The sequence below is a fragment of the Trematomus bernacchii genome, unplaced genomic scaffold (assembly GCF_902827165.1).
Source record: "Trematomus bernacchii unplaced genomic scaffold, fTreBer1.1, whole genome shotgun sequence".
Taxonomy (NCBI): Eukaryota; Metazoa; Chordata; class Actinopteri; order Perciformes; family Nototheniidae; genus Trematomus; species Trematomus bernacchii.
This window is the reverse complement of record NW_022987739.1, coordinates 6,157,597-6,178,331: the sequence shown is the minus strand read 5'-3', so window position 1 is coordinate 6,178,331 and position 20,735 is coordinate 6,157,597. Positions and strand designations below refer to the sequence as shown.

The 20,735-nt window shown below is 40.8% G+C and overlaps 1 protein-coding gene across 1 annotated transcript; it reads right to left on the bottom strand.

The window, feature by feature from the left end:
* Positions 1–16,748: 16,748 nt before the first annotated feature.
* Positions 16,749–19,619, bottom strand: LOC117495394 (cytochrome P450 2J2-like). Its single transcript, XM_034146612.1, has 9 exons — positions 19,341–19,619; positions 19,021–19,183; positions 18,527–18,676; positions 18,289–18,449; positions 18,039–18,215; positions 17,628–17,769; positions 17,332–17,519; positions 17,096–17,237; positions 16,749–16,991 (listed from the first exon to the last, which is right to left on the bottom strand). Exons 1-9 carry the CDS (start codon positions 19,521–19,523, stop codon positions 16,906–16,908), a joined length of 1,392 nt encoding a protein of 463 aa, XP_034002503.1. The 5' UTR covers positions 19,524–19,619; the 3' UTR covers positions 16,749–16,905.
* Between the last annotated feature and the right edge of the window lie 1,116 nt (positions 19,620–20,735).

The window sequence follows — 20,735 nt, the reverse complement described above, 5'->3', positions numbered from 1 at the left end:
GGGGCGACCAAATTGTTCAATTTAACTTATGTGAAGAGTTAAAATGTAAGGACAAAAACTCAGACAACACACAAACTGGACAACAACGTAGTAGTGACAAGTTAATCAGATGGTAGCCTCAATCTTGTCCTGCTTTATCATCTATTTCACTGTAAATAAATAGGACCTAATTTACTAAATTAATATCATGCTGTATGAAAAATACTTGAAACTGTATTGAGACTAAGACAGTGAGTCTGTTGCCTAAGACAATCAATGTATGAGAACCAAAAAGCACACCTTTCTAAATAGACTACAAGTTTGCCTGTGTCTGACAGCACAACAGAAAGAGTGAACTTGGGTTTTGATCATGCTGACGTGGTTTGTGCTGTCTGCACCTGCACCTGGCTGGTGGTTACTCATTTACATGCAACTGCAATATGAATCAATTAGATGCCTTTTACCCACTGCACTTTATATTTTTGGCAAAACTCTATTTACACTATGAACATGCAATCTCAATGTAAGGTTGATGAAAATCAGTGGAGGTTATATAATGTGTATTAGAACATTGCTTAGCTGATGTTATATTATTATTATTATATGACTTTGGCATGATAATACTTACATTATTACTACTTGGTATCATCATTTGTGTGATGAGAGAGATATTTGCCAAGGAAAAGGTAGTTGCGTCAGTAACCTGTGTTGTTATGCAAGTCCATCACGATGACCTTTGAGCCAACTGCAGAGTCTGAATTACTGATTTGTTTTTCGGGTTATCTGTCCTGTAATGTTAGAAGTGTGTAGTGTAGGAAAGTGTGCCTTCTTGAAAAACTTGAACCTTTCAACTGCTGCTGGTTTAACTCTCTCTAATAATGTGGCTTTATAATTTGTTGCTGGGTTTTGACCTAAAGGGTCTGTTCCTGTTTATTTTTATTTTTTATCATAATAGCCGACTTCATCAAAAACAGGAATCCTCCAAATTATCCTCCAGGACCAATGGCTCTTCCGATTGTGGGGAATTTCTTCAGTTTGGACAGTAAACATCCACACGTATATTTTACCAAGGTAAACATGTATGAAGGTATGTTTTCATTTGTGAACAAGGGTAATTATTGGATTATTGTAACTCTTTATTATCAGGGTGTACCAAAAAGTCCTGGAGGATAAGCAGCCATAAGAAAATCATAAAATCACCATCACCAATCAATAATACAATTTGTATTCATATCATACTTGATGTCTGCAAACCTTTTTTACACATATTGGTGCACATATCATAAACCACTAATATCAACAAAAGAAGCAAAGTCAAAACAAGGTGCATTTTAATTATTTATTTAGGTGCAAAACGCTCTAAGGTCTCATTCAACCCTAATAGTCCGCTTCTCTGGTGCGCACCAGACGACAGTTTGTTACATTGTTTAATTTTTCAGAAGGTTCGGTTTGCGTTCACACGGGCAAAACTCAAACGGAATATAAACTTTAAACACAAGTCATGTGCACATTTACTACGCCACTGAACATACTTACATTTAAATGTGTACTGCCTGGATTCAGCCATTTTCCGCCAAAGATGTCAATATGGGCCCGTTCTCATTTCATCAAATGTCCCTCCTCGACTCCCCTCCTTGACTCCTATCCTCGAGACTTAGTCCCGCCCACAGGAGATGCGAGCGGAGGAGCCGAGGAGGGGAGGAGTCGAGGAGGTATGAGGTGTGATTTGTGCCAAAGAACAGATAACTAAGCTCACTGAGCGGAGAACTGGCGTGTCAACGTGCGCCAACGCCTCCATCAATTTTGAATGGGTTGACGTACAATACAGGCGACGTCACGACGTTGTCAGACGTCACGACGTTGTCAGACGTCACGACGTCACGGCGACGTATCATAGGTGCGCTCAAAGTACGCGCTCAAAGTACGCGCTCAAAGTACGCGCTCAAAGTACGCGCTCACGTGGCGGCGGCGTAGCTTTGAAAGTGCTATCTTAGATATGCGTGTTGATAACGTACGTGTGGATATGCGCGTGAATAACGTACGTGTGGATAAGCGCGTGAATAACGTACGTCTCGCCTCCGTTCGCATTGTATAGAATTATCCTATATTATATTTTTCGAAGGATTCCGCTCCTAGTTTGGAGAGTGTTACAGGTAGCCTACACTTTCTCATCGGCACAGTATTGGTATCAGAAGAGAGGGGAATAATAATTAATAATCATTAGTATGAGAATATTTGCTGGTGTTGTACTCGAGACCGGTCTCCAGACCACTTTTTAACGGTATTGGTCTCGGAGTCGACTGCATTTGGTTTCGTATTGTCTCTGTATCGGACCTATAGGACTCGAGATGTTATGTCAAGACCGGTTAAGACCACGGCTGTGGCTGGGGATGTGATGAGGATCGGGAACCGAAATCCGGTTCCGATTTGGAACAAATAACAATTGTCCGGTACGGGGATTAATAAGAGTTGTGTCTAGCAGCTCTCTCTCTCTCTTTCTCTGCTCGGGAACAGCTGATTGCTGCACAGCTGGAAAAGAATTATTTGTTTCTTCAGCAAGGCTTCAAAAATCTTGTTAAATAATTCTTTTCCAGCATCCGTTTGTAACTTTTTAGGAATCTGACTATCTTTTAGAATTGCATCAAATGTTATAGCCACTTCTAAGATACTTTTTTTTTAAATGTTTTTCTCTCATCCTGCTATATTCCTTCCAGGGGAGGATCCCTGGGGATTGATCAGAGCAAAGAAAGGCTGTAAACACTGACACTCTGACACACAAAACACTGAAACACTGAAACACAAAAACACTGAAACACTGAAACACAAAACACTGAAAACACTGAAACACTGCAACACTGAAACACTGACATACTGAAAACACTGACACACAAAAACACAGAAACACAGAAACACAAAAACACTGAAACACTGAAACACTGAAACACAAAAAAACATTGAAACACTGAAACACAAAACACTGAAAACACTGAAACACTGCAACACAAAAACACAGAAACACAAAAACACTGAAACACTGAAACACAAAACACTGAAAACACTGAAACACAAACACACTGAAACACTGAAACACAAAACACTGAAAACACTGAAACACTGAAACACTGAAACACTGACACACTGAGGCCCCGGCTCCACGAGGACAAATACGGCAAAACGCATCGGAGTAACGCAAATGCAACCGCAAAAAACCTTCCGTCCCCACGCAATATACACCGGATTGTGTCAAGCTCCACGAGACGGCTCCGTTTACATCCAAACGCTGGAAAAGCTGCAGTACATATGCCGAACCTGTACGTGGCGCTGTAACTTCCTCCACAAAAGCAGCAACTTCCTCCACAAAAGCAGCGAAGAAGAATGGTTGTCATGGCTGCACTTCTGTGTATTCTCCGCGGTGGGGGCCGACAGAACCGGGCAGAGTTTTTCGCCGGTCAGCGTGTGTTAAAGTTTAAATCTTCCGGACAAAATTATAAAAGTGCCGGTCAAAGGTCTTCATTGTTATTTATTGAGCTTTAAAACAAATGAATAACGACGATATAATGATATATAATCATAAAATACACGGAGCCTGTCTCTTTTTCCTCTCTTCTGACAGCGTCAGTGTCTGTCTCATGCAGCAGCTGATCCTGTAATGAGTGACCCGACAGTAAAAATGAACATATTTATAACTAGTTTAGTTTGAGAGGTAATTAAAATAGCTAAGGGTGATGATCTGACTTGAAGTGTGTGTTTTGCTCCCGCTGCATCACAGCGGGAGGAGCTGCGTGTCTCCGTCCTGTCAGATTAGACTTCACTCGCGTTTATGTCCATATCGAGATAAAGATAAATAATCTGAATTCAAGGAGGAGCTCCTGTAGATGTTGCACAAAGAACTGTAGCATGGTCAGTAGCGACTGGAGCACGATAGCAACCCTGCGGGGGAGAGGCGGGGCTATGAAAACGAATGACCGTATAGGCGACTCCACGGCCCCGTTGGACCCCCCAGAGCGCTCCGTTCCCAGATCTATCCACCTTTGGACCCGTTGTCGTTTGCGGGGTCTGTTTCTACGTTTCCCTTACGGCCTCGTGGAGCTTAGAGGGCTATACGCATGAGAAATATGCGGATTCAACCCGTTTTCGTCCTCGTGGAGCCGGGGCCTGAAACACTGACACACAAAACACTGAAACACTGCAACACTGACACACTGACACCCAAAACACTGAAACACTGCAACACTGAGGCCCCGGCTCCACGAGGACGGAAACTGGTTGAATCCGCATATTTCTCATGCGTATAGCCCTCTAAGCTCCACGACGCCGTAAGGGAAACGTAGAAACAGACCCCGCAAACGACAACGGGTCCAAAGGTGGATAGATCTGGGAACGGAGCGCTCTGGGGGGTCCAACGGGGCCGTGGAGTCGCCTATACGGTCATTCGTTTTCATAGCCCCGCCTCTCCCTGCCTCTCCCCCGCAGGGTTGCTATCGTGCTCCAGTCGCTACTGACCATGCTACAGTTATTTGTGCAACATCTACAGGAGCTCCTCCTTGAATTCAGATTATTTATCTTTATCTCGATATGGACATAAACGCGAGTGAAGTCTAATCTGACAGGACGGAGACACGCAGCTCCTGCCGCTGTGATGCAGCGGGAGCAAAACACACACTTCAAGTCAGATCATCACCCTTAGCTATTTTAATTACCTCTCAAACTAAACTAGTTATAAATATGTTCATTTTTACTGTCGGGTCACTCATTACAGGATCAGCTGCTGCATGAGACAGACACTGACACTGTCAGAAGAGAGGAAAAAGAGATGTATTTGATGATTATATATCATTATATCGTCGTTATTCATTTGTTTTAAAGCTCAATAAATAACAAAGAAGACCTTTGACCGGCACTTTTATCATTTTGTCCGGAAGATTTAAACTTTAACACACGCTGACCGGCGAAAAACTCTGCCCGGTTCCCTCGGCCCCCACCGCGGAGAATACACAGAAGTGCAGCCATGACAACCATTCTTCTTCGCTGCTTTTGTGGAGGAAGTTGCTGCTTTTGTGGAGGAAGTTACAGCGCCACGTACAGGTTCGGCATATGTACTGCAGCTTTTCCAGCGTTTGGATGTAAACGGAGCCGTCTCGTGGAGCTTGACACAATCCGGTGTATATTGCGTGGGGACGGAAGGTTTTTTGCGGTTGCATTTGCGTTACTCCGATGCGTTTTGCCGTATTTGTCCTCGTGGAGCCGGGGCCTGAAACACAGAACACTGAAACACTGAAACACAAAACACTGACACACTGACACCCAAAACACTGAAACACTGCAACACTGAAAACACTGACACACAAAAACACAGAAACACTGACACACTGACACACAAAACACAGAACACAGAAAACTATTAAACAGCCCTGCTATATACTATGACCATTCTTTACTTATTTATAATATGGTTCAAATGGAGTAATTTGAGTTGTCTGATGCACTTGATACAATTTTACTTTTTTAAATACTGATGTGTTTATTCAAAACCACACAATGCCATGACTTTTTCAAGATCTTTTTGTCAAACTATACTATGACTTGACTAATGTTACAGAATGTTTCGGAAAATGAAGATTCCAGTACCACTTTAAATGTTTCGTTTACAATCGTTTCCCAATGACCCGGAATAGTACTGCCAGAATGAACGATATCCCAAAATGTCTTCTAGTTTACAAACTTCAGCCATTCTGTTTACACGGGGATCACTACTCATTCTGTTTTCAATCGTCATCAACAACACACTTATTAAACAGGTATTGACTGCATTCTGATAAATATATACAGATTGTTTTCCATAGTAGTTATCCCTTTTTTTTAATTTTACTTTAAAGAAAAGTCAAAGTATCGGAAAAAAAAATAAAATAAAAATCCCTGGCTTCAATCAACCGCTGGTTATTAGTCTTCTTCTTCTCCATCCAGCTCGGCATGGATCTTTTCAAGTCTCTCCTTAAGGCGTCTGCAGTTTTTGAGATTGTGCAGAAAAGCCTCCGAAGCGCCTTTGATCCTCCATTCAGCCGTGTAAATGTTTTTATCATTAAGACTCTGGTCAATCACAGTAATGAAGTCGGCGAGCCAAAGTCTTTTCATTAACGCGTTGTAATTGTTTCTGAAGAAATATTCTGGAATGTCATTCAGACAATCGTGTTGCCTCTGGCTGGGGTGGCTGACTCGACATCCATTGCAGATTTCTTCTCTGTACCGATGCAGCACCCTCTCCAGAATATCAACCAACTCCGATTTCACTATGTTCAGAAACAGAGACGTCTTGGCCCCAGGAGTAACATCAGCAGCAGTAGTACTGCAATATGTGGGTGTCCACAATGGTGGTGACGATAGTAGTCCAGGAGTTTGCTGTATATTCAAAAATATAATGGAGAGAAAAAAAATATATATATATATCACAGTATGTTGAAAAATATGAAAAAAGTAATGTTGTGTTAAAATAATATGAAAGAAAAAGTACTTAACTTTCTACCAGTTGTAAAGTTGTCATACATAAAACTGTATCAAAACAGTAAGTGAAAGACAACGGGGGAAAAATAGAAGTGTTAAAATCACCAACTTCCCTTCTAGAGTCACAGTCTTTAAGAAAATACATTTTTGTTACAAAATAATTGACATTCTACCAGTTGCCAAATGTTCCTACATAAAAGTGTATCAACAAAAGTATCTTGGTAGCTGAAAATAACTAGAATATCAGAGAAAAACCTACATTATTTAACTGTACAAGTGTTTTTTAGAAATAAAAAAGGGGTATTAAAGAAACCCCCATTCCCTTACAAAGTACTTCATATTATACCCCTTTGTTAAGTGTTGCATACATAAAAGTGTATCTAAAAAAGTATCTTGGTAACACATGAAAAGAGAAAAAAAGTCAAAATCTGCCTTGTGTCAGTAAATAAGTGTTAAAAATCACAAACTTGCCTTTTAGAGAAACAGTCTTTACGAAAAAATCTAATCAGACAATGTACTTCATTTTCTAGTTTTAAGGTTTTGCATACCTCAGAGTGTGTCTAAAAGTATCTTGGCAAGAGAAAAAAGCCATAATCTGCCTTGTGTCAGTGAATAAGTGTTAAAATCACAAACTTATAGATAAGCTAGAGGCTATTTTAGATTTGTCAATTAGAGTTAAAGGGTTAAATAACATTTTCAAACTGCTGTTCATAGTTACTGGATACATAACGAGCCTCATCATTATCTCGATTTTCTACTTCCATTTTTATTTAACAGTGAAACGTCTTATTTTAGTACAGTCTAGTCAGAGGAGTTAATACTATTACTATATATGAAAGCAAAAATAAAACACATTTTCATTTGTTATGGTTGTTTAATTGAAAAACACACCATTCGCCACATCTTCAGAAAGACATATTACATTTGACCAAGTTAATGTCGTAGTGCATACAAGGTAATAGACTTAACGATTTGCACTGCTGCCTCTCTCCGCGTTTCATTTACAGTGATCGGTTTATCGTTCAATTCACATTGCCCAAGTAGATGTTTAGGGGTCTCTTGGAAGTAAATGAATGCATTTTTTATATCAGATAAGTGCATTAACATCACTTGCAAATTCTCTATCCTTTCACCCGCAACGATTATAATCTGCTTTGCTTCTTCTTCGGTTTCACCATTATTAGCTCTGAATGTAATCCTTTCTGGGGCTTCTTGTGCTTCTTGTGGTCTGTTGAATACCTGGCATAGGATTTGTTTAGCTGTAAGGACGGGTACCATATAATTGTCTTCAAAAGCTGGAAATTCTTACAAGTTCCCCCTCCTCAAAGTTCATTCCCGTAGCACCTTTCCCCCACTGATGCTAGTGACCCCCCTTTGTATGCTAATTACCCCTTTGTTCGAGGCGTTATCACATGTAGGTGTGTTCAGTTAAACACTGAGATTTTCAACATACTACTCTACAAAATGATTTTTTCATATTCTTTTGACAAACTATACTTGACTTTTTTACGGAAAATCATGACACACTTTAATGTGACTTATTCTTAATTTTACCATACTAAATTAAGACTTGAAAATACTATATCGTTTTCTAGTTTTTTATATTATACATCCTTATTTATGTTAGTGTGCTGAGAAAACACAATAAGCAATAGCGTTTTAACAAGCAGTTTAAACTGTCTGTGTCAGTTTTACTTATCTCCATATTAAGTGATTATATAATATGACAGTGATCATTTCTATGTTTATTCATTGCAAATACTTAGTTACTTACCACTTGAACTGTTTAGCTCTTCAAGGTTAACTGACCTAATATATACACTTTTTTGTAGTATTGTCACCACGTTCTTAAGAATTATATGGACGAGTTGGCAGCTGCCATGGCTGGACTGTCAATCAAAAGTTACCAGTTATCAAGCGATGGTATGGACAACTTAACAGCTGACTTGGCTAGACTTACTATGAGGAGTCAGCAGGTAACAGATGAGTGTGTGAATGAAATAACAGCTGCCTTCAGAGGACTCTCCACTAATGCACAGCAGCTTCCTGTTAGTGCCTGCACTGAGAATCCTCAAATACAGAGACAAGTCACTTTGTCCACGCTCCCTGAGACCCTCAAGCCCACTAATGCCCAGGTGAATAATATTGACTTGTGTTAGTTTTACTTAAACTTACTTACATTAAGTGATCATAATATGACAGTGATAACTTCTATGTTTATGCATTGCAAATACTTAATTATTTTTTGTTAGTTCTTTAAGGTTATATAACCATATGTTTGTCACCAGGTAACAAGTGATCATTTGGAAAAATGTATCCCAGCCTTTGAAAAAACTCAAAGGGAGAGGACAGTGAAGGCCATGAAGCCAAAGCCACGACGTGGTGGAGTGCTGCGCAGGTATGTTCTCTACCAGCAACACTCTATTAAACATGTCTTTATTGACTACAGCTTAAGTTCATCCTATCATAAGGCTAAAAAGTATCTTAGTAACAAAAACAAAAGCAAAAAGCATTAATGTTAACAACGCCTCAAAGGGCGGACTCCTGAGTTCCATGGCACTTGGACTATTTACATCATCCAGCGCTCAACACCAGTAAAATACACCTCTCTTTATCCGCTCTCCAAGCCTCCAAGGGCGGACTCCTGAGGTCCGTAATGCCCCCCTAACATGACACTTAGACTATTTACATCATCTAGGGAAGCACACCAGTAAATGTAGCCTCATGTAACTTCATATAGGGATTCTTTAATAGTTGTGTGAAGTAGTTAAACAATAAGGGGGTAATAAGATCTTTAAATTATAATTTTTCCTCTCAAAGAGACTTCGTTGTACACACACACACACAAACAAAACAACATTAAATAATGACATGATATTATAGTGATAACACATAATGTGTAGAAAGAGATGTCCTGTATGGGTTGATTGCGCGTTGATCTGTTGGTAAAATGCTCATCTATCATTTTCAACCAAGCAGTATGAGGTCAAATTTAATAAGTAATAGTTTGTCACGATTTTACGGGAAAAAGTCAGAGCGCAATGTCACATCTTAAAGACAGCTTGAACTGGATAGATGGTTAGTTTTTTTTCAAACATACCATATGTTCTGCATGTTAGTATATTTGGCCAAATCGGGTTAGGCCCTACTGCCCCACTCCCCCAATAGGGAAGTCACGCTTTGGGAAGAGGTGTTTAATTTCACAGATCTGACTTGATTGCTGTTGTGATGGCTGAGGTAATAGGGACGGGGGAGGAAAATTCAGGGGTGAAGAAGCAGAAAGATAACTTGTTTGTAAAACGGACAGCACGTCAGTTTCAGGAAAGATGACACATATAACTTCATATAGGGATTATTTTATTAATGGATTGATGTAATTAAACATAAAGAAAAAACCAAACACCATGGGGTCATTAAGATCTTTAATTTATTGCCAACCTCTTCAGAGAGACTTTGTTGCATTTATTACCAGATTACCCCTCCTTTCAATAAGAGAGGCCCTTATAGTTAGTTTAGTAATTAAACATTAGTTCACCATCCGTACACTTCAAGAGAGCCTCCTTAGTTATTAACCCAACTCTTATTTTTTTTTTAAAATAAAAAAGGGCTGGGTAGGAGGGGAATACGGGTATATGTGTGTGTGTGTGTGTGTGTGTGTGTGTGTGTGTGTGTGTGAGTGTGTGTGTGTGTGTGTGTGTGTGTGTGTGTGTGTGTGTGTGTGTGTGTGTGTGTGTGTGTGTGTGTGTGTGTGTGTGTGGAGGGAAATCTCTCTGGCCAGAATGATATCCCCTTTAGCGCAATACAGCATCAGCTGCACCACTTATGTGACATACAAGAATAGTGTGTGACAGACAAAAGATGTCCTGTATGGGCTGATTGCGCATGGACATAAACGCTAGTAAAGTCTAATCTGACGGGGGAGACCCGCTGTTGCTGACGGGGGGAGATCCGATGCTGCGGACTATTCGACATGCATCTCTGCATGCGGTGAGCGGAACAAAACACACTCTTCAGATATCACACGTAGCTATTTTATTTACCTCTCAAACTACCTAAACTATTTATAGATATGTTTTAGTTTTACTGTCGAGTCACTCATTATTGGACCCGCGACGTTGATACTGACGTGTTGTCAGGAGGGGGAAGAGCAGTCCGTTTATTATTCCCGTGTTATTGTAAATTACTGTACACGTTTTTGAATAGTTAATTAATCTACTATAATTAGTTGGTTTAATATCGAATCATATCAGTTTGTTTCAAAGCTCATTAAATAACATAGAAGACCTTTAACCGGCACTTTTCTAATTCTGCCCCGGAAGATTTAAACTGTAACGAACATGCCGACCGGACAGGAGGGGGGAGGAGGAGGGGGTTGAGAGGGGTGGGGGCTGAGGAGGGGGGTGGGGGCGACAGGGGGGATGTGAAACCTGCTGTAAGGAGGGGGTGGGTTGAGAGGGTGGGGGCTGAGCGGGGTGGGGGCTGAGAAGGGTGGGGGCTGAGAAGGGTGGGGGCTGAGAAGGGTGGGGGCTACCGGTGAGGATGTAACACCTGTATGTGAGGGGGAGGGGGGCGGGCTGAGGGGGGTGGGGGCTACCGGGGGGATGTAACACCTATACGCGATAACACCTCGAACAAAGGGGCTCATTAGCATATCAAAGGGGGCTCATTAGCATAATTAGGGGGCGGGACTTAGAAGGTGTGACCTGTCACTTTTTTATGCATACTAATGTGATTGAAGCGGGATTGGTAACACTACTAACGTGTAACAGAACCATGTCATGTTTGTTGTTCTCTGACACAAAACATCATGTTGAATCAGTCAAAAACAAGATCATTGCCATTGGCATGATGACTTCTGGTTTGGAACACAAAGTTCTGTAAGTAAGTTTCACTTCTTTCGGCTGCTAAACCTTAACTTGTTTTTCACTTATCATCTTGTGTAATCTTTATCTTGTGTTATTTCAAGCTTTTAATTCAGATTGACATGTATGGTATGGGTGTTAGTTTCCCAACAATTCTGTATCTTGTGTAAGTGTATCTGATTATTGCAACACAGCAGCTGCAAGAGAACTATCGATTTTTAGCCGTGTGATTCCATGGATTGTTTATTTTGTTATAACAAAGGTCAAATGTTTCTCAGCAGAAAGTTAACCATCCAGTTCAGCAGTTGATATGGGAGCACCAAAAACTGAAGTTCAGGAAAGAGCCAACGCAAAATACTTCTCTGCTCATGTCTTCTGCTTTAATTCCCCACAGCTTCCAATAAATAGTTTAAAAAGTTGTTTAGAATGAGTATGATGCTTTAAACCAAAGTGTTAATGACTGAAAACCCTGGTTAACATTCAGTCATGTGATTTTTTTTTAAAAACAAACAGTTATCAGAATCAGAATCAGAATATAATTATCATACCAGTATATGCACTTGGCTACCAAAACATGAATAGAGTGTGCAAAAGTATGTGTGTGATGTCATGTCAATAACAACAGAGTGAAAAGAGTCAGGGTTGGGACAAATGTAATTTCCCCTTGTGGATTTATAAAGTATTTCTTAAATCTTTAGTCTTAATCCTAAACAATTGAAAACTCTTTGCTAAGGAAAGGTAGGGAAAGCTTGTGTTCAAATATTCAAAAAGGTCAAGGAGAAAAATGAGCCATCACAATACTGCAGATAGCTGCATGTCCAAAGAAAGTTGCCATTGAACACAAAGTAAATAAATAATTAAATTACGATGGTTTGTGTAGTTATAGTATTCAGATCCTTGACTTACTGTGATTAAAAGTATCAAACATCAATGCAAAGATACTTTTTTTAATGAGTAATATGAGCAATTATTTCCTGTGTTCAAAATCCTACTTAAGTAAAAGTACAGGAGTCTTCATAAAGTATCATATGCTGTCTTGTACCTTGGTGGTACTACAGAATATGTGTTGTGTTTCTACTTGAATCTCTTATTATATCCAAATCTTCTATGTACATAAATGTTTTTTTCTGTCTTTGTGAAGAAGTTTGGTCCAAAACCTGTTTATTTTTGTGTGCTGTATGCAAACATAAAAAGGGGAAACTAACATCACCCTTTTCAAAGTTAGATCTAAACATCAGAGCTAGAGATGCTATGAGATACAAGACCACAGAGATGTGATTAGCTATGATATTGTGATACAATCATGGCGTATCTGCCCCTGAGGTGTGAAAGCATTTAAAGACAATGGTGACCTGATACAGTATCTACTACAGCTGTCGAATGTGTTTGAATGGACTTCTAAGAACTCAGTTTGATTATTTTTCATTATTAACTTCTAGATGGTGACCACAGTGTTATCCAATCTTGTTTATAGTGCTTTATTGAACAGCGAATGGGGGCCAAGATTGTATCAAGAGACTTTAAGCCCCCTCACTGTCCCTGTTGATCCAAAGTGGCGGGACTGCAGGGCCCATTATCTAACAAACATGATAAGCTCCACTGTGCAAGTCACCACAGTAGCTGATTGGTTGGGATATTTCATTTCATTTTTATTTGTCCCGCTCATGGTACGCATAGCCAAATGTACAATAATTGCCAACAAAACATGTCTCTACACACCATTGAGCGAAAAGGAGCAGGGAGAAGAATAAAATCTTATATGACCTGCCCCTTTCTAAAAAAAACAAAAAAAATAAATACAAATAGATGGTCTGCCCTTCATAATAAAAAAAAATGTTCACAGCCACACATAAGAGTACACCCTCATCTGAGTTCTACTGGAGAAGAAGGTGGAAAGCGGCGCCTAATAATAATAATAATAATAATAACAATAACAATTAAAGCTGCAAGCAGCGTTGAGCGGGTCTTCGACGCTCCGCAGGCTGTTGTCCGCACGTCGAGGTGTGTGTCTAGGTGTCTCGAGGACTCGAACGTTGGCAAACGTGGAAAGTTTCAGGCCGATCGGACAACGTACATGGGATTTACAGCAGTATCATAAACATTGTGTTTGATGGCGAGTGATCTGTCGCCATGGCAACGGCATTTGATGACACCCCATAATATGCCTAGATGTGTTGAGGGCTGCATCGTTATCAAACCTGTGAAGTTCTGGGCCGTTTGGACCATGTTAACTGGAGTTATGAGAAAACCGTGTTTCACGGCGACCATTTTGTTACCATGGCAACGGCATTTGACGAAATCTCAAAACTGACACATATATGTCTTTAGGGCTGTACCGTTAGCACACATGTAAAGTTTGAACACTTTTTTACCATTTACACAGGAGTTATACTGTAGCAATATCATGCTTAACGGCGAGGGATGCGTTGCCATGGCAACAGCTTTAGAGGAAAACTCACTATTGTCATATTGAGGTGTTGAGGGCCGGACTAGTAGCCATCATCTGAAGTCTGGTGCAGTTTGGATCATTTTCCATTGACTTAAGACCAGTGGCGTCGCCTGGCCTGGGCATCCGGGGCTTTAGCCCCGAATGTTTTTTCTCTAGCCCCGGACAATTCTCCCTCAATAATATAATACATTAACCGTGCTTTACGTGAACCTCATCATGACACAAGAGAGGACGGCAGCACTGTAATTTCCCGTGTTCAGTGAATGCAACAGAGGCATGACACCAGACCAATCATAGAGTTGCATGGAAATAAACGTGTGCTTGTGTCATTCAAGCTCGGCTCTGTGTGTGTGTGGCAATAGCGCATTTAGTGTGAGAGAGAGAGAGAGAGGGAGAGAGGGGGATGGAGGGACCGGTGCCAGCATGGACCGTGTTGTTAGCATCTGGTTTGCTAGCTGCACTAACGGACATAAGGAGCTGTTTCCACAAGAAGCTGGAGGAGAGTCCTCTCCTCTCAGACTGAGAGACTCAGGTGAGCTAAAGGACTCTCTGAGTGTTTAGATACATAACTTTAGTCTAAGTTATCTCAGTGGGTCTCAAACGGTTTGGTCACAAATTATTCAAAAGATTATTTCCGCGGCACACCTTCATATGATCATTATAGTTATAAAAAAAATAAGAGAATAAAGGAAAAACAGTTATGAAATACTATATGGCAGTAAAACAAGAATAGAGTTTAAAAGGGGAGTGATTAGTAAAATATCCATAAAGAAAAAGTAAATCTGTTTACAGTTCTGCTTCATATGGGTGTTGAGAGAGGTATCCATAGATCTCTTCATTTTGCTCTCAAAGTGCACCAGATTGATGCATTTAACTTCAATATTTAAAAAAAAATCTTCCCGGGGGAGCATCCCCCCGGACCCCCTAGAGGAGGTGAGCCCCCCACTCATAAAAAATACCACTTTACCCCTGCCTATATGCCGTGAGCTGATTATCGAGCCTTCATTGTAACAGTCGCGGGTGTACTGTGTGTGTGTGCGTGTGGGGAGTGTTGCAGTAGAATATTCCACTGTAGTGCCGCCGCCACTGTGGGCTAAGCCCCGAATGTTTTCAGGTCCAGGCGACGCCCCTGCTTAAGACAACATTGTGTTTTTTGGCGAGGGATGCGTTGCCATGGAAACGGCATATGATGACATCCCATAATTGGCGTAGAGCTGTTGAGGGCCGGACCATTAGCCATCATCTGATGTCTGGTGCCGTTTGGACGTTTTTCCAGTGAGTTAGGACAACACAGTGTTTCATGGCGAGGGATCTGTCGCCATGGCTACGGCATATGATGACATCCCATAATTGGCGTAGAGCTGTTGAGGGCCGGACCATTAGCCATCATATGAAGTCTGGTGCAGTTTGGATCATTTTCCATTGACTTAAGATAACACTGTGTTTCATGGCGAGGGATGCGTTGCCATGGAAACGGCATACGGTGAGATCTCAGATTTGTCGTAGAGCTGTTGAGGGCCAGACCATTAGCCATCATCTGAAGTCTGGTGCAGTTTGGAACCTTTTCCATTGAGTTAAGACAACATTGTGTTTTTTGGCGAGGGATGCGTTGCCATGGCAACGGCATATGGTGACATCCCATAATTGGCGTAGAGCTGTTGAGGGCCGGACCATTAGCCATTATCTGTAGTCTGGTGCAGTTTGGATCATCTTCCATTGACTTAAGACAACATTGTGTTTTTTGGCGAGGGATGCGTTGCCATGGAAACGGCATATGATGACATCCCATAATTGGCGTAGAGCTGTTCAGGGCCGGACCATTAGCCACCATCTGAAGTCTGGTGCAGTTTGGACAATTTTCATAGGAGTAACGGAAACATCGGGTTTTTTGGTGAGGGATGTGTTGCCATGGAAACGGCATATGATGACATCCCATAATTGGCGTAGAGCTATTGAGGGCTGGACCATTAACTGTCATCTGAAGTCTGGTGCCGTTTGGAACCTTTTCCATTGAGTTAAGACAATATTGTGTTTTTTGGCGAGGGATGCGTTGCCATGGAAACGGCATATGATGACATCCCAGAATTTTGATGGGCCTAGCATCGAGCGAACGCGAACTTTGGCGCCAAATCACGGCTGCGGTGTGCGAAAGAAAAAACTTCCGTGATAACTTTGAATTGCCCATGTCTGGAGATGCTACCCGACGAATTTCGAGTCGTACGGATAAAGTCCCTGGGAGAAGATAGATTTTGCGCGGAGGACGAGAAACGCGATAAATCGCGTCTTTTCGACGCCAAATTCAAAATGGCCGACTTCCTGTACGTTATTTTGTACCCCTCCAAGAGGCTTTTTTGTTCGTCTCCGCACCCTAGATATGCGTAGCGAGTTTCGTTCGTTTACGTGAAAGTTAAAGTGGGGGGAGTTTACGTTAAAAACGGAAGTGGGCGTGGCCTACGCAATTTTTTACGCAAAGTTCCGGAACCAATTACATATCGCAAGTTGCACCACTTCTGACGCGCGTGCAACATTTGGTGAGTTTTCACATGTGTTGCGGGGGTCAAAGGTTTATCGGTCGCTGCCCGACCGATTTCAATAAGGTCTTCGCCGACCTAGGTCTCAGACCCTAATAATAATCGGACCAATATCAATAATGTGCTAGTTATTTGTCATCAGGGTCAATCATCTTTTTTGATTGACCCTTTTTTAGGAGTTTGTTTAAGATATTTATTTCACTAGTATTACTATATTAATAATACCTTGAGACCACATGCCTCTACACAGGCCCTGGTTAGCCCCGAAGCTAGCAGCAACATGACAGCAGCTTAAGGTGAGCTGACTTTTAAGGTGGACCAGCTTTTCTCATATGAAAGCAATATATTTGTTTTTACTTGAATACATCATTTGCGTTGCTCTTGAGATTGCCATCATATTACACATGGTATTATGACAGAAAACACTCATGAGCAACAAAAACGTAAATTCATAAAGTGCAAAACCTTCACTGTCCTGCAGTAACCTTATACTGAGATTGGATGTTCATAGTGTAAATAGAGTCAAGCCTAAATATAGAGTGCAGTTGGGATAAAGGTCTTCTTGGGCAGATAAGACTCTTTGAGTTCAGATGAAGAAGTGCTGGAGGAGAACTGTGAACATAAGGAACAGCTCCATTCTGGCCAGGTGCTCCCCTAAACACACACGTTTACCTGTCGGGAAACAATAGGCAACAGATTTTAAACTCCAATCTTGATAGCAGGAAATATGTTGGTAGCAATTTGTCTGTAAGCTAGTGGAGGAATATCAAGCAAACCTGCTGAAAATGGTAAGAAGGCGTCTCTTCTGCGAAATTTCCCCTCCGAATCCAAGAAATGCTCCGGATTGAAGGTATCCGGAGTTTCCCACTCATTCTTATCAAACAGCACAGTCGCAAGGATTGTAGTAATAGTTGTTCCCTGGAGAAATAAGCATGAAATGTCACGTTGTGTAAAAATAATGGACAAAACTCAACCTATAATATATGGGCGAGTCTGGTAAATAGTTCTTTACTTTGGGTATTGAGTATCCTCCCAGTGTAGCGTCTTTACTGGCCATTTTTGGGAATCCAAGGGGAACGATATTTCCCATCCTTTGAACTTCATGGATGACAGCTTCCGTGTAAGGCATGTTGGGCTTGTCGGCCATGGTGGGCTGTCGAGACTGTCCGATCACTGAGTCTATCTCTGCCTGGACTTTCTCTGAGTGAGGAGGCAGTCTTTAGACATTATAACCTTAAACAGCACAAAAAACTCTGTAATCTCTGTGAGAATACTCTAAATGCCAATGTGATTCAGACAGATACTAACCCTGTATCTCTGGGTAGTGCATCATGTACATCAGGGCCCAGCGTAAAGTGGTGGCTGATGTTTCTGTACCGGCCTCTATCAGGTCCAGGGTGCAAACCTGCAGGGTTTCAATGTTGAAGCCAGCCTGGGGATCCTCCTTTTTCTGGCAAAGTGTCAACAACATTACATTGATGTTATTACACAGCTTGTGAATACTCAAATCTGAATACTAAAGAACGCTCTAAACTAAGGATGCTGTGCAGTCCTATCAATCCTCAGAAAGAAGTCTGGCCAATTTAATTTCAGCTGTTGCCAAAAAACAGATTTGTCTTCTATCTGATACTCTATCAAAAAACATCATGGAATACTTTTTTATATTCATGTTTATGTAATACTGTATCAGACTATACTAAATATGTGCAAATATCTTACCTTCTCCATCTCTCCCAGGTAAACATCGATAAAATCACGAGGGTCCTCTGGGTTCCACTCTTCCTGGTGCTTCACTACTTCTGATCTCAGGAAAGCCAAGATCTCCTCGTAGTTCTTTAACACAGTCTGGTGAGGTCCTGGCAGGTACTTCAGCACACCAGGGAAGGCATCATACAGCTGTTGATGGGACAAACTCTCAGATTAGTTATAGGCCCACAGCACAGTTTAGTTAAAGTAGAGGAGAAATTACCTGAGTCTGAGGTAAGCCAGCTAACCTAATAGCCTCATTGTCCAAGTCCAGAATCCTGCGGAAGCTTTGATCGCTGTACTCAAAGCGATGTCCGAAGAGCACAGACGAGATGATGTTACACACTCCATTCGTTATGATGTAATGGGGGTTAAATGGCCTTCCTGGGAATATGTTGAATTAAAGTAATGATATATCATGTTAGGATATAAAATCACTCTACATAGCAATCTCTACTTGCCTTGTTCCTCTTTGAAAGCTTCACAGATGTAGGTGTTTTCCACCTCAATGTATTTTTCCAGGGACTTCTGGCCCTCTCCAAAGTAACGCAGGTGAGTGTTGGCAAACTTCCTTTGCTTTTTCCACAAGTACCCATTGCTCAAAGCTATACCTGTGGGACAGTTGTAGCAAATTAACAAAGCAAACAGGCAATTCACTGCCTTTACAGATTTTAGATATCACTTCTGAGCACCTTTCTTGAAAAGAAACACTTTCTTTCACTCCCTAATCTGTTGTTGTGCAGTGTTGTTGTTGCACAGAGGGGAGAGTCTATTCTGCATGGACCACAGACTTTGTCCCATGTGAGTTGGCTTACTGGGCTATGACTTTTGGTTAAATATTTTGATACTGCGTAAAGAGATTAAGTTCTGCCCTGGAGAAGGCAAGCCACTACTGCAATACTTTTGCATGCTATTAAATATTCAGGCTTTCTCACTCTCGTTCAGGTATACTCACCAATCCCCTTAAAGACAGCATGGAAAAGAGGAAAAATAGGTCTATCAATAAAGCTGTCCAGCTGGATAACAAGAGCCTCTTTGACCATCTTGTACCCGGAAACAAACACCATCCTCTGGCTGCCTATCCTCAAGCTGAACACTGGACCATACTCCTGAGAGAGCTGCATTCAAAAACAAAAGCATTTTTTTAGTTGCAAGCTTTTATTGTTTATTTATTGTTATTTCCAGCCTATAGTGTTGCAAAGGCTTATTTATGAAAGACACATTGCCTGTATGATATTAAAGATCAACTTGTGTCCTCTAATCTGTTCACCTTACCTTCTCCATTGCTTTGAAGTCAAATCCTATCAAGATATTTCCTAGAAAAGGCGCAGCCCAGGGTCCAGGGGGAAAGCTGTTTGGTCTCCAGTTTCTGATCACATCTGTCAGGAGTAACACTATAAAACTGATCAACAGCCAACTAGTGAAGTCCATACACTCAAAAAGGGCTTGAAAAATCATGATGAAAATGTTTAAAAGGACCCTCTGTAAACTCAGTTTGCTCCTGCAGGCATGGTCCGTCTCGTGTTATTTGGCTGCGGGTTGTACGCGGCAGAGGGGAAAAAAAGTCTCAACAAGGAAATGTTACGTAACACTGAGTGTCTCTCTGGACATCTTCCAGCAGGGGGATTGTGTTTGCTCTGTGTGTTGTGGACAAAAGGGGGACTTTTAATAGTTTGGGCGAAAACTAAAAGGTACCATGGGGTCAGATTAGAATTTTCCAAAGGGGGGTTCGTTTAGCATGAAACACTTGAAATAACTAAAGGACAAGTTAAACAAGAAAGTAGAAAGAAAGGGAGGTGATAGAAAACTATTTCTGCTAAAAAGTTAGCAATGATTGAGAGTCAGACCTAAACATTTCAGATGTGTGTATCTCACACTGCACTGTAACTTTTATTCATGTATCTTTGCAAGTACACAATCCCAAAGGTCCAAGAGGCACACGTGATAAAGAATTTATTTATTTAGCTTTTTGTTTGTTTTCAAAAATTAGATTTCCGTGCCCATTGCTTATAATCCGTCAAACCGGTAATTAAACTACGAACTACAAAATTAAATTAAAAAGTAAACCAAATCTGCAAGTTTCTTTTTATAATGCAATACAATACAACATTAATATGATTTATTACATATTTTATGTCAACAGATTACACATAATTGTATTAGGTATCAAATCAGGATTATTTAATTGCCAAGTAAGTTTTCACATACATGAAATGTACATCCTACATAGACAGAGAGAGAGAGAGAGAGAGAGAGAGAGAGAGAGAGAGAGAGAGAGAGAGAGAGAGAGAGAGAGAGAGAGAGAAAGAGAGAGAGAGAGCGAGAGAGCAAGTATAGAATTGTTATAACAATTATTATAACATTTAAAAAAATGCACAAAAACACTTTATAAAAAAGCAAAATACAGTTACGATATCACATTTTACTGTGAAATATACAGTATGTAAAAGTTGAAGAGCTGTGCAGTTTTAAAGTGGTTGCATTGTGCACATCTGTGCAAAATATATAGATATTGGCTTGTTTTGCACTTTGCACATGGTTCCCCTAAATCAGTTGTCTTTTTTTAGTCAATCCTTTAACGTTGTCCAGTTTGAGAAAGATAAAGAAATGTCCTCCTTCCTTTTTACTCCACATTTTATTTTTGTATTTTTTCTGCAACTTGTTTACATA

Coding starts and splice junctions, on each gene's coding strand:
- LOC117495394 (XM_034146612.1), bottom strand. CDS start 19,523: ATGATTTTTCAAGCCCTTTTTGAGTGTATGGACTTCACTAGTTGGCTG. Junction 19,184..19,340: donor ACTTCAAAGCAATGGAGAAG/GTAAGGTGAACA, acceptor TTTTGAATGCAG/CTCTCTCAGGAGTATGGTCC. Junction 17,238..17,331: donor GAGGATACTCAATACCCAAA/GTAAAGAACTAT, acceptor TTATTTCTCCAG/GGAACAACTATTACTACAAT.